At 47.3% G+C, this 13,981-nt stretch overlaps 1 protein-coding gene across 2 annotated transcripts in view; it reads left to right on the top strand.

Annotated features, from left to right (window-relative positions):
• Positions 1-13,981, top strand: part of SEMA3D (semaphorin 3D) — a 378,418-nt gene that overhangs the window by 269,562 nt on the left and 94,875 nt on the right. For both annotated transcript variants that reach the window (XM_069627821.1, XM_069627822.1), the window contains exon 9: positions 10,501-10,615. In XM_069627821.1, the coding sequence (XP_069483922.1) occupies positions 10,501-10,615 (115 nt within the window). The remainder of the gene's footprint in view (positions 1-10,500; positions 10,616-13,981) is intronic.

The following is a 13,981-nucleotide window of genomic DNA, read 5'->3' as shown; positions in this document are numbered from 1 at the left end:
TTCAAACCTGTGGTGCTCCGTGTCGTTATGCTTCCAAGGCGAGCACGTTGCCATTGAGCTATCCTCCCGAGCATACAATAATTCCCAATATCGTGCAATGCTAGGTGATACATTGGGAATGTGCTGTTGTGGAATGTAGCAGGACTGTACCAAGGGTTTATTTGCTCATGGACATGAATGCAGTCTTACTTGTATACCTGGAATCAGCAAATGATTGGTCGTCGTGAGACAGAGGCGCAGACCAATACAATCACTGGCTATCGTTAGACGAGGGTTCTGCACATTTTGGCTGTCGGGGTTTTGGCCTACAGCTCCCATCAGACTTACCCATCATTGTCCAAGATGAGGGATCATGGAAGTTGTCTAAAACATTTGTAGAGCCGTGTGTTACATTCCCCTGACTGGTCTGGAACTAGTATGCAAATGGGTCATGTCTATTTTCTCAATGGTACAGAAATGAAAAACAGATTTGTTGAAGTATTTGAAATGTTGACACTCATGGTAAGATGTTATTTATGCCTGGTGATCATCGCAGGCATCCATACCCGGTACTTGTCTTTCCAGCTGTTATAACAGCAAATTCCGATGAGTGTATATGGGACTAGTTGCCCAGCCTTTGTGCATCACAAATAACAACCTCGTTGTGCCAGATGTATGCACATCTGTACAGTATCACAGGCAAAGGCATGATGCCTTGTAATGTGGCATGGTCACTAATTACCCACCCACATAACGGGGGCCACATGTCAATAGCATGTGCAACAGGGCCTGGGAGGATATCTCAGGGTCAACACATTTGTCTGGTAAGCAAGACTCACAGGTTGTTATGATGTTCACACAATAAGTCAAAACGTGTGCAATGGACTCTTACCTGACCTGGAATGTTCTTTAAGTGAGACGTGATGGGGAGCCTCTATGCCCTGCCCGAACCCTGTAATTGTAAAACAAAGAGGACGGGGGTGACCCGAGGAAACCTTCCTGGGGAATAAACCCCAAAGTAGCTCCTTGTAGTCAGGAATCTTTGAAGGGGAGAGTATGTTGAATCCCTCGAAAAAAGCTGTCAGCATGGGCAGTGATCCAGTCCTCAAAGGCAAGAACTGCTGGAGGAAAGAATGGAAACTGGAATTGTAACTGATAGAATAATAGAAAGGTGCTATGGCGGCAAGACCCTTCTATGATGATAGCAAACGTTAGTGTCTGGTACTGAAAGGGAACCTGAGATTAAGCAAATGCGTGACATGAATTGTGGATAGCGGCGGGGAGCTGCTCTAAGGTAGATGATTGCCTTTCTAATGAGCGCCGGGGACGCGAGGAGAAAGCAATTCTGCCCGTGGCTAGACATACTGAAAGGCGGCTCTCGCGGCAGAAGATAGAGCCCTGTGTAGAAACGTGCCGATGCGGCGTGGCAGAGCAGCATCAGAAAGCTCAGATGGGTCTAAGGCTGCATCCATCCGGTAGCCATTTAAGCTGAGCTGCCAGGTAGAATGGGCTCTTACCATACTCTTGCCTGTGGGGAAGAGTAAGGGAAGTCAGGCACCTGTAATCAAAGTTGATTGCCTGATCTTGCCTGGCCTCAAAATTGGGACAACTTGGCGGGTCTCATAGGGGGTTATAGCCCTTGTATTACTATGGGGAATTTTTCTGTCTCCTGGTTCATTTTTCCTCATCCTAGGAGGGTTGGTAAAATCGGAAGGGTGAGAATCTGGGGAGTTGTAGTGTTTGTGGAATGAATTAGAAAAATCTGTAAAATAATAGTTTGGATGTCTTTCGAGGGAATAACCGGGATTGTAGTTGTGTAATGGAAATGGAAAGAATGCATTTCTTATTGGTTTCCGGAAAGGTTGACGGGAGTATTGATATGTTGTTTCTCTGGGAAGAGAAGAATACCTTGTCTTGCCCGCATTTTCTCTGCTTGTGTTTTCAAAATATCCCTGGGAATAACCTGGGAGAAACACCTCAGGTTTCTGGTTCCAGGTCTTCTGTGTGCTCATGGTGCCTGCTAGATCCTGGGCTTCTGTCTGCTTATGGGGCCTGCTGGATTGAGTTCTGCTGTGTGCTTTGGTGCCTGCTGGTTCCAGGTCTCCTGCATGCTCATGGTGCTTCTGAGTCCAGGTCTTCTGACTGCTCATGGTGCCTGCTGATTCAAGGACTTCTTTGTGCTTGGTGCCTGCTGGATTGAGTTCTTTTGTGCGCTATGGTGCCTGCTGGTTCCAGGTCTTCTCGTACTCATGGTGCCTGCCGGTTCCAGGTCTTCTGTGTACTCATGGTGCCTGCTGGTTTAGGTATTCTGCATGCTCATGGTGCCTGCTGGTTCCAGGTCTTGTGTGTACTCATGGTTCCTGCTGGTTCCATGTCTTCTGCATGCTCATGGTGCCTGCTGGCTCCAGGTCTTCTGCATGCTCATTGTGCCTGCTGGTTCCAGGTCTTCTGCATGCTCATGGTGCCTGCTGGTTCCAGGTCTTCTGCATGCTCATTGTGCCTGCTGGTTCCAGGTCTTCTGCATGCTGATAGTGCCTGCTGGTTCCAGGTCTTCTGCATGCTCATGGTGCCTGCCGGTTCCAGGTCTTCTGTGTACTCATGGTGCCTGCTGGTTCCAGGTATTCTGCATGCTCTTGGTGCCTGCTGGTTCCAGGTCTTCTGCATGCTCATGGTGCCTGCTGGTTCCAGTTCTTCTGTGTACTCATGGTGTTTGCTGGTTCCAGGGCTTCTGCATACTCATGGTGCCTGCTGGCTCCAGGTCTTCTGTGTGCTCATGGTGCCTGCTGGTTCCAGGTCTTCTGTGTGCTCATGGTGCCTGCTGGTTCCAGGTCTTCTGCATGCTCATGGTGCCTGCTGGTTCCAGTTCTTCTGTGTACTCATGGTGCTTGCTGGTTCCAGGGTTTCTGCATACTCATGGTGCCTGCTGGCTCCAGGTCGTCTGTGTGCTCATGGTGCCTGCTGGTTCCAGGTCTTCTGTGTACTCATGGTGCCTGCTGGTCCCAGGTATTCTGCATGCTCCTGGTGCCTGCTGGTTCCAGGTCTTGTGTACTCATGGTGCCTGCTGGTTCCAGGGCTTCTGCATGCTCATGGTGCCTGCTGGTTCCAGGTCTACTGCCTGCTCATGGTGCCTGCTGGTTCCAGGTCTTCTGTGTACTCATGGTGCCTGCTGGTTCCAGGTCTACTGCCTGCTCATGGTGCCTGCTGGTTCCAGGTCTTCTGCGTACTCATGGTGCCTGCTGGTTCCAGGTCTACTGCCTGCTCATGGTGCCTGCTGGTTCCAGGGCTTCTGCATGCTCATGGTGCCTGCTGGTTCCAGGTCTACTGCCTGCTCATGGTGCCTGCTGGTTCCAGGTATACTGCGTGCTCATGGTGTCTGCTGGTTCCAGGTCTTCTGCGTACTCATGGTGCCTGCTGGTTTCAGGTATTCCGCATGCTCATGGTGCCTGCTGGTTCCAGGTCTTCCGAATGCTCATAGTGCCTGCTGGTTCCAGGTCTTCTGCGTGCTCATGGTGTCCGCTGGTTCCAGTTCTTCTGTGTACTCATGGTGCTTGCTGGTTCCAGGGCTTCTGCATACTCATGGTGCCTGCTTGCTCCAGGTCTTCTGTGTGCTCATGGTGCCTGCTGGTTCCAGGTCTTCTGTGTACTCATGGTGCCTGCTGGTCCCAGGTATTCTGCATGCTCATGGTGCCTGCTGGTTCCAGGTCTTGTGTACTCATGGTGCCTGCTGGTTCCAGGGCTTCTGCATGCTCATGGTGCCTGCTGGTTCCAGGTCTACTGCCTGCTCATGGTGCCTGCTGGTTCCAGGTCTTCTGCATGCTCATGGTGCCTGCTGGTTCCAGTTCTTCTGTGTACTCATGGTGCTTGCTGGTTCCAGGGCTTCTGCATACTCATGGTGCCTGCTGGCTCCAGGTCTTCTGTGTGCTCATGGTGCCTGCTGGTTCCAGGTCTTCTGTGTACTCATGGTGCCTGCTTTTCCCAGGTATTCTGCATGTTCATGGTGCCTGCTGGTTCCAGGTCTTGTGTACTCATGGTGCCTGCTGGTTCCAGGGCTTCTGCATGCTCATGGTGCCTGCTGGTTCCAGGTCTACTGCCTGCTCATGGTGCCTGCTGGTTCCAGGTCTTCTGTGTACTCATGGTGCCTGCTGGTTCCAGGTCTACTGCCTGCTCATGGTGCCTGCTGGTTCCAGGTCTTCTGCGTACTCATGGTGCCTGCTGGTTCCAGGTCTACTGCCTGCTCATGGTGCCTGCTGGTTCCAGGGCTTCTGCATGCTCATGGTGCCTGCTGGTTCCAGGTCTACTGCCTGCTCATGGTGCCTGCTGGTTCCAGGTCTTCTGTGTACTCATAGTGCCTTGCTGGCTCCAAGTCTTCTGTGTGCTCATGGTGCCTGCTGGTTCCAGGTCTTCTGCGTACTCATGGTGCCTGCTGGCTCCAGGTCGTCTGTGTGCTCATGGTGCCTGCTGATTCCAGGTCTTCTGCATGCTCATGGTGCCTGCTGGTTCCAGGGCTTCTGCATGCTCCTGGTGTCTGCTGGTTCCAGTTCTTCTGTGTACTCATGGTGCCTGCTGGTTCCAGGTCTTCTGCATGCTCATGGTGCCTGCTGGTTCCAGGTCTTCTGTGTACTCATAGTGCCTGCTGGCTCCATGTCTTCTATGTGCTCATGGTGCCTGCTGGTTCCAGGTCTTCTGCGTACTCATGGTGCCTGCTGGCTCCAGGTCTTCTTCATACTCATGGTGCCTGCTGGTTCCAGGACTTCTGCATGCTCCTGGTGTATGCTGGTTCCAGGTCTTCTGCCTGCTCATGGTGCCTGCTGGTTCCAGGTCTTCTGCCTGCTCATGGTGCCTGCTGGTTCCAGGGCTTCTGCATACTCATGGTGCCTGCTGGTTCCAGGGCTTCTGCATACTCATGGTGCCTGCTGGCTCCAGGACTTCTGCATGCTCCTGGTGTCTGCTGGTTCCAGGTCTTCTGCCTGCTCATGGTGCCTGCTGGTTCCAGGGCTTCTGCATGCTCATGGTGCCTGCTGGTTCCAGGACTTCTGCATGCTCCTGGTGCCTGCTGGTTCCAGGGCTTCTCCATGCTCATGGTGCCTGCTGGTTCCAGGTCTACTGCCTGCTCATGGTGCCTGCTGGTTCCAGGGCTTCTGCATGCTCATGGTGCCTGCTGGTTCCAGGTCTACTGCCTGTTCATGGTGCCTGCTGGTTCCAGGGCTTCTGCATGCTCATGGTGCCTGCTGGTTCCAGGACTTCTGCATGCTCCTGGTGTCTGCTGGTTCCAGGGCTTCTGCATGCTCATGGTGCCTGCTGGTTCCAGGGCTTCTGCATGCTCATGGTGCCTGCTGGTTCCAGTGCTTCTGCATGCTCATGGTGCCTGCTGGTTCCAGGTCTACTGCCTGCTCATGGTGCCTGCTGGATGGAGGTCTTTCATGTACTCATGCCGCCTTCGGACTCTACCGTGCCTCTGCACATATCCATCACAGAGTTCATGTCCTTGTTGCTCTGAACAAGATTAGTTTTGTGTTTTCGTTGCTTTTGGAGGCTCTTTTTTTTATTAAGAACAATTTTTATATTTACAGTCGACGATACATGAATATTTTGATTGCAGACCCCTGATTTAAGGGAGGCCCTTCTAAATCGTGGATGGCGCGTGTGTGTACGCGCCAGCCAGAGGGCTTCCACTAGCGTTTATTCTGCGTCCATGTTTCATAGGGAAATGTGTAGCGGGACTGGCACTACTAGGTGTGGTGTGGGAGTCCACATGTAGTAGTTATCACTAAACGTTGCTTCTTCACAAACCAGTCCCAGTACAGTTTTCTGTTTTGCGGTGCCCTGTGCGCAGTAATCGGAGGCTACACGTGATGTGAGGTTCTGTGCATTGCAAGCCTTTGCCCCGCAGCATTTACTTTTGTTCGTGCCAGGACTGCACTTAAGACAGACTTTTTAATAGGTCCCTTGAGGGCACCAATTTAAACTCACATTTTGCATATTTCACTCACCCTTGCAGGTTCATTATGTCTGCTGAGCAGTGACATTTCCAAAATATAATAGATAGTTGCAAGATGTTTGCATTGTATACATTCTTAACTGCTCTCACACAAGACTACTCACATGTTCAATTATATCTTTGCCTGGGCATGCTGCTGTAAAATAAATCATGCTTTTGCATCTCAGAATTGACAGACATTCTTCTGAGCTGGCGCTACAAGTGTTAACATATAGGCCTATGAAACATGTTTATTGTGAGCCATGAGCTTTCATAGAATGAAAACACGTTGCTGCAGTTCATGTGAATTAGTCTGCTTTCAGAAATACAGATAAAGATGAATTTAGTTTCTGGTGAGTTTAGACATGAGAGTAAGCGGGTATAAAAACACCCAAACTACTTTTTATATGATTCACTAGCAGAGAGTGACCGTACTCCGCACAGGTTCTCCAGACAGACATGATAACGCTCTCATCAACTGCTGAAAATCCATGATCCTGTAAGTCGCTATTCCGAGTCACGTATCGCTTGACGTGCTTTGCACCCTGAAGTAAACTGCAGTGAGAATGGGCGCGTGTGGCTGGCTGACATACCCTGGAGCAGACGTGGAGGTGAGGCGAGAGTTGGCGTGCTGCAGCATACTGGGACCTCCTGTGCGCTCTCCCTACCTGTCCCCTCTCCCTTGCGCAGTGCAGTGTGTTGCGGTGCAAATATCTCAGAAACGGTGTGTCCTACGGCCTTGAAACGTGGTTTTTGAGCTTTGTTCCTTTCGTCGAGACTCCTAAAATGATATGTGTCCACTCCTTCTACGGCCACGTTGATGTTTTTGCTAATTTTAGGCAACCGTCTCGTGTGAGCAGAGGCTGAAATTCAGGGAAAGGGGTGGGCTGTCCAAATATCATGTAGCCAGTAATGTCTGGCAGGTCATAACAGGTCACTATGTCAAATTTGATGCAGATTGGTGGAACGGTGTGGAATTGTAGAAGGGACAAAGTAAGAGATGTTCTGTTATAGATAGATAGAGAGATAGATAGAGAGATAGAGAGAGAGATAGAGAGATAGATAGATAATTAGGTGCATGGATGGATGCATAGAGAGATAGATAGATAGATAGATAGATAGATAGATAGATAGATAGATAGATAGATAGATAGATAGATAGATAGATAGATAGATAGATCTATAGAGAGATAGATAGATATACTGTTCTCGTTGACAGACCTAAAAGCATGATTTAATTTGAAAGTTGTCACATACATTACATGTACAGTATGAAAGAATAGTTACCTTGGCCTTCAATATGATACTTGTACCCTTCAACAGGGCCTTTGTCTACGTCACTGAAAGTCTGGCAGCTCTGCCAATATTTTAACTGAATCCGTTTACCCTGACGCTCCCTATGATAAATGGATGGATTCCAAGAACGGTTCGCGCGCCGGGTATGTTTATGCATTCAGACCCAGAATTGTATCGATATGCCACTAACAAAATGGAGACTGGGGCATGGATATTGAAATATGCCTTTAGCCCCGCCCCCACCCTCAAATTGCTAGCATTTAGTCACATTAAGTAGTGCCGGGAATACGCGCATCGTCTTCGTGGGCAGTCGGTACTCGTATATATTTACTTAAAGAGAGCAAACTTAGAGCAGGACAGTGAAAGACAAGGCTACCAGAGCAAACTGGCAAATGCTTACATGTATTTAAATCGATAATGTCCGCACAGGCATCCCAGCCGTCCATCACTTCACTCCAGAACTATGGCCGCGACGTCCACAAAGGTTTTTGTTCTGCCTACAATGGTTCCATAATCTAATAGCAATGCTTCTGGATCTTGACCTACAAAACAAGCATTGGCGATGCCAACAGTTTTGGCTTTTTTGTAGACATGGGTAAGGCACTTGCCAGGCACAGCCATAGTGGTATTAACTGGCTATTGAAGTGTAACATGATACCAGTCCCTGGGCATCTAATTGCAGTGCCTGGCAAATACCTAATAGGTACACATAAGCCAAAACTGTTGGCTTTGCCAATGCTTGTTTTTAACAGGCCTTCAGTGAAAGACACGCATAGTGCTTATAAATCAAGCGGCTGAAGGCAGACCTGGTGAAGACCTTTTTATAAGACCAGCAGCACATTTACAGCGCCAGTTAAGTGATTTACTCTCCAAGACTGCATTAAGAAAATACTAGCAGTTGTTTTAAGTGCAAGGTTAGATTGTAACCCCTGGTTAAATCGAGCTCAAAGAGTTCCCATAAGGAGGTGTTTTGGGCAGCGAGTGGCAGGAACTGGGTGGGAATGGCCATAGGGATTAGCATGGCCATGGGCAGTCAATGGGTGGGCAAATAACCAAAGAACATTTATAAGGTCTCTTCATGCCATCTCTCCCTACCTGTACTCTAATGGAATAGTTTAGGCTTAACGGTGGTCACACTTTATAACGTCATAATCATCCTACCTTTAAATTGGATTTCAACATATACAAGAGTTTCAACTTTCAGCTTCAACATGTGATGCAGAACAAAAAAAGGCTGTGTGCTTGTCCTTTGCAGCCGGCTGGTCTGCCCGGAAACTGCCCTCTTTGTATTCCTGATCAATACAGATTTCTAAAACAAGCAAGAGCTTGTTTTCTGTGTCCTCCTGATGGAGATTAAGCACTGGAGGTTTAGGTGTTCTAACAAAAGGAATGTTTGAAGTGCTTGGACCCAAGATAGATGACCTCGGTGTGCACGGGGGCTTCCCCTCACTCACTCGGACACTCATTGGAAAGCCAGACAGGCAGAACGGCTGACAATATGCAGACATTTCTCAATGTCAGCCATTTTGATTCGGAATGTCAGCCATTTTGATTAGTCGGACTGACTAAATTGAACTTCAATGGAAGTGCTAGCTTGCATTCAGCATTAATAGCATTGTGTTCAGACTTGTCAGGGGGATTTATGTGGCAACCTGCTTTCGATTCTACACGAAAAGACACAATCTTTCTTCACAATAGAGTTAACGTTAACAAAGAACCCTGTAATTGTAATTTGAGAGTAATGGTTGGTAAATGGTGGAGTTTAAAACAATGACATCGAAGCTGGGGTGGATGTCTGGGAAAAGCAGCCATGAAACACTCCTTTAAGTAGGAATAATGCACTTTAAAGGAATGCACTTTAAAGGAATTGCACTTTAGAATCATCACTTTCTGAAATGGGAAGTCATGCCACGCACGTCCCATCCATCCAATGCCGACCGCAGCTCTCCAGCAAATGCTACATACATGCTCGAGCAATGACAGCCCCCGCCAAGTGCATGTTGACGTACAAGGACCCCGTTTGACATGTGCATTCCTCAAACTGCTGTTGCTTTGTTCCGGAAATGTCATGCTTTGTGTTCTTGGCAAATGTCTTTGCATGCAATACCCGCCTTCAGAGAGGATTTAGGACCTATAGCAGCAAGATAATGTGGGTGTTTTTCCCAAACAACTTGAGGTGCAGAGCTGCATTTTCAGATAGAAACTGGTGACTCAGCTGCTTACAGAAGGGCCCGCATCATCTGTCATTGTTACTGAAGTGGTTAGGGGGAGGCCACAGATAATCTTAACAGTGTCCCCCCCCCCCCAGCCCCCCAGCCCCGTACACATTGAATACACAATGAAGTAAAGAAAGGGCAAGGAAAATGTGGCTCACCCGATGTGTTGGACTACAACTCCCACAATCCCTCACCATTTCAAAGCAGCTGGATAGCCAAAGGTTGCAGATCCCTGAAATTATGTAATCGTAAACAATACACCTACAGCAATTGCTCAATGATTTGCATTCTCAAGAAGGTTTAGTACAGAATGTGGTCAAGAGGCTTAGTGGTTACCGACACCGGACACAAGTCCACATGATCAGCACGCAGGATAGCTCAGAGGCAACATGCACGCCTTGAAAGAAAGACGACACGAAGCAACACAGGTTCGATCCCCCAGGTCCGCAGCTTCGAAACCTCTTGGTATTAAGTGCTTTATAAATAACCTATCATATCGTATCATATATCAGACAGACCGTGATTAGGGATATTTTACACAACATTGCCCCAATTAAGAAAATCCACATTCCCCTGGCACACTTGTACACTTATCATTCCAGAGGTGAGACAAACATTTAATTTCTATTCTAAATCACTCTTATTCGATATTTTTGACGTGTAATTGTCAGTTTCCACAATAAGTTTGAAAATGTGCCCGTGATAGGAAATTGAAAAATAAAAGTGTTGAAACAGTACTGTCCTCTTTATAATGTTTATCTATGACTTTATATTTTAAAATAGTGTAATTGAAATGTCTTGGTACAATCTTGCGTTACACATATGCATTGCATTTCAACACACTGTGGATCCTTGGGGATAGAATTCCGCCGAGCAGGTGTGCTTTGCAAATCCCCAGAGAGATGTGCAGTGATGACAACCGTGACACCTCCCATTACATTCTTATGAAAGGCTTCTGCACCTGAAGGCAGAACATCTCTTCGCTACTGGTGAAGTGCCCCACAGCTTTATCACTTGCCTTTTCTTTTTCAGAATGACGTTGGAGGACAGAGGAGTTTAATTAATAAGTGGACAACATTTCTCAAAGCCAGGCTGGTCTGCTCAATCCCAGGGACTGATGGCGGTGACACCTACTTTGATGAACTGCGTGAGTTCTCAATTGTTTTTAAAAAAACATTCTTAAAATATGCTCTCATTAACTGTTCCTCACATCCCTTGCAGTCGGATTCATCCAACCTGTCGACCAGAAACGCGCTATCGGGAAAGGGTGCAATTATCGTAGGTGACCAAGATGAGAGGGTGTTTGTTTTGGAAAGGCTACTTGTGGATTAGTGTATAGTTTATCCTTCTCCCCAGAGGGCTAGGAGCTGGGCAGAAACTGCTTTATTTATTTATTTAATTGTTTTTTTTATAACGTGCCTAATACCATACCTGAGTTCTATTTCTAAGCTCGGATCCGGGATTCAAACCTCTGTTGCTCTGCGTGGTTGCGCTTCCAAGACCAGGGCGTTGCCCCTGTGCTATCCTCTCTTCAGAAATGGTTCCTTTTTTTGTTCTAAACAGTCATCCTCTAAGAGGGTTGGAAAAAATACAAATGTTATTTCACAACAAAGCAAAATGAGATGTGACTACAAGTATATTGGCATTGGAAAATTGTTTCATTTTAGCAAAACACTACATTTTTGTAGCAAAATGAACTTTTCTATTTTTAATGTATTTATTGTTGTCAAAAAGTGATTATCTGTCTGCTCCACACATGAACACGCTCACATACTAAGTCTGAACAGAAGACACACAAACATGGAAATTGAACACCCTGCTTACAAAGATAAAACATCAGAACACTAAACCTGTACAATCAATTTCTATATCACATTAACAATCAATGCATGTGGCTCCTCTTGGACACATGCCTCTATGCGTTTGACGGAGAACACCTAGAAAGTGACCTGGATGCAGAGCTGAGGTTACTTCCTGTCAGCAGGCACCAGCACTACATTAAAGCTAATCTTTAATTTGTTTTGGGAGGATAGCTCAGAGGCAACGTGCTCGCCTTGGAAGCAAGATGACACGGAGCACCACAGATTCGATCCCTGGGTCTGCGCTTAGAAACCTCTGGGTATTAAGCGCGTTATAAATAACCTATCATATCATATCTTGTATTTGACCTCTTTCCACGCTAATGTAACCCACCCCCTCATTTTCAATTCCACCAAAGCACCTAGAGACCTTGCAAATGACAGCGTAGTTTAGCATAAATCCCAGTGAAATAACATGACATAACACACCATAACATAACATACATCACTATAAATACTTTAGCATCACATTTGCTCTAAAAGATATGCTTGAATTTTTATTTATTTTTATTTTCAAACAAAATAATTGAAAGTTTAAAGTTTGTTTTTGCTTTTCACAATTGTGAGAGAAGGGAGGCAACACACATGCTCAGACTGTAGTGTGCATTGTGCATACATGCTTAGGGTAAAAGGCCAGCACACAGACTCAGAATGAAGGGGTGTGCGGTGGCACACAGACCCTGCAGCACACATGTCTATTCAAGGGCAGCCTCTGATGAATCATTGGATGACGTCGCTTCTCCCCAGGTGGGAGAGCTTCCCTGTAAGGCTAGGGTGGTGCGGCAGCAAACCAATAATCCCCCTAGGGGTGGTAACATGTGGGAGAACCTTCCAGGGGAGGATTCCCCTGTTGGGGATGGAGACGTTCATTCTGTGGCTCCCTTCCGTGACCCCCCGACCCAAGCTACTCACTGCAGTCCTATAACACTCTTCATAGTGCCAAAATGTTATATTGTAACACAGTCGACTCCTCAAGTACTGAACCGTGGACGCCCTGAGGAGGCATAAAGATCAATTCCCTGACAGTGATAAAGGACTCTGATAGGCCCGCGAGGAGGAACTGGCAACATTGTATAAAAAGAGACAATGGAGTTAGAAAAGTGTCAAGTCCAGCTGGGAACAGCAGCAGGAGTGGAGCAGACAGCAGGCCGGAGTTACATACTCTGAGGACAGACAGGAGAACAGAGGACGCTGACACCAAGCTGAGAGAGTCCCCTGGGGGTCTAGCATGAGCTGACCTGACTATAAGACCAGAGATGAGAAACGGTGGCGTGACCTCGACAAGGTGGACCATTTGGTCCAACAACTACGCCGCCGCCTCCATGCAGAGGCGAGGACTGCAGAGCCATCATGGAACAGCAAAAACTGAACAGAGAAACTAGAGCAATTGCCAACACGGACCCCAGTCCTGGGAAAAAACTGTGATATGCTTCAGTCCAGAGGAATGCAAATAGAGGCCTGGGAGACCTGTTGGGAATACAGGGGTGGTGGAGTAAAACGTTGCTAGTAAAATAAACTATGACCTGTGCATTGGGAATAATGTCCCTCGGCCCAGTGGTGGAGATAATTGTACTGGTGAAAGAGACTGTGATCTTTGCATCAGGAGTAATGTCCCTCGGCCCAGTGGTGGAGATAATTGTACTGGTGAAAGAGACTGTGATCTTTGCATCAGGAGTAATGTCCCTCGGCCCAGTGGTGGAGATAATTGTACTGGTGAAAGAGACTGTGATCTTTGCATCAGGAGTAATGTCCCTCGGCCCAGTGGTGGAGATAATTGTACTGGTGAAAGAGACTGTGATCTTTGCATCAGGAGTAATGTCCCTCGGCCCAGTGGTGGAGATAATTGTACTGGTGAAAGAGACTGTGATCTTTGCATCAGGAGTAATGTCCCTCGGCCCAGTGGTGGAGATAATTGTACTGGTGAAAGAGACTGTGATCTTTGCATCAGGAGTAATGTCCCTCGGCCCAGTGGTGGAGATAATTGTACTGGTGAAAGAGACTGTAATCTGTGCATCAAGACTAATGTCCCTCAGGCCGTTTGTGGAGACAATGCTACTGGTGAAAGAGACTGTAATCTGTACATTGAAAGTGGTCTCCTTTGGCCCAGTGGTGGAGATAAAGCCACTGGTGGAAAGGACACTAATCGCAACGTCTGGGGTGGTCTCCCTTGTCACATTAGCGTTTAAGAAACTACTGAAGAAAAGAACTGTGCAGTGTTTGCCAAAAGTAAGCTCTTCATAACAGTCTCATCAAGAGAGATGCGGTTTGAAGTTGTGAATCATTTGAAAATCATTAGCCATACGAAGAGAGAATCTTTGAATCATTACCCAGTGTGCAGAGGAGGAAAGTGCAACACTCGTTGGGGGAACTGTGGCAGGAGTTGCAACGTCTGATGGAAAGTGTTGATCATACCAAGGAACTGTTTATATCAGGACAAGGGAGACATTCTCCTGGTTGACAAATCAGAGTAACAGACAAACTAAAACTTTGGAAATCCTTGTGGGAACTGAGTCATAAGAAGGGAGCATTCTCCTGGTGTCATGATTTGAATTCTAAGCGTTTTAGTCTTGAAAGGTTAAAACCTTCTGTTAATCAGGGGGAGGGATTCATCCTATTAAGTAGGGCGATACATCTGGAGTTATTTTCTTCTAAAT

The sequence above is a fragment of the Ambystoma mexicanum genome, chromosome 12 (assembly GCF_040938575.1).
Source record: "Ambystoma mexicanum isolate Mex_15411 chromosome 12, UKY_AmexF1_1, whole genome shotgun sequence".
Lineage (NCBI taxonomy): Eukaryota > Metazoa > Chordata > Amphibia > Caudata > Ambystomatidae > Ambystoma > Ambystoma mexicanum.
This window is presented reverse-complemented; position numbering and strand designations above follow the sequence as displayed.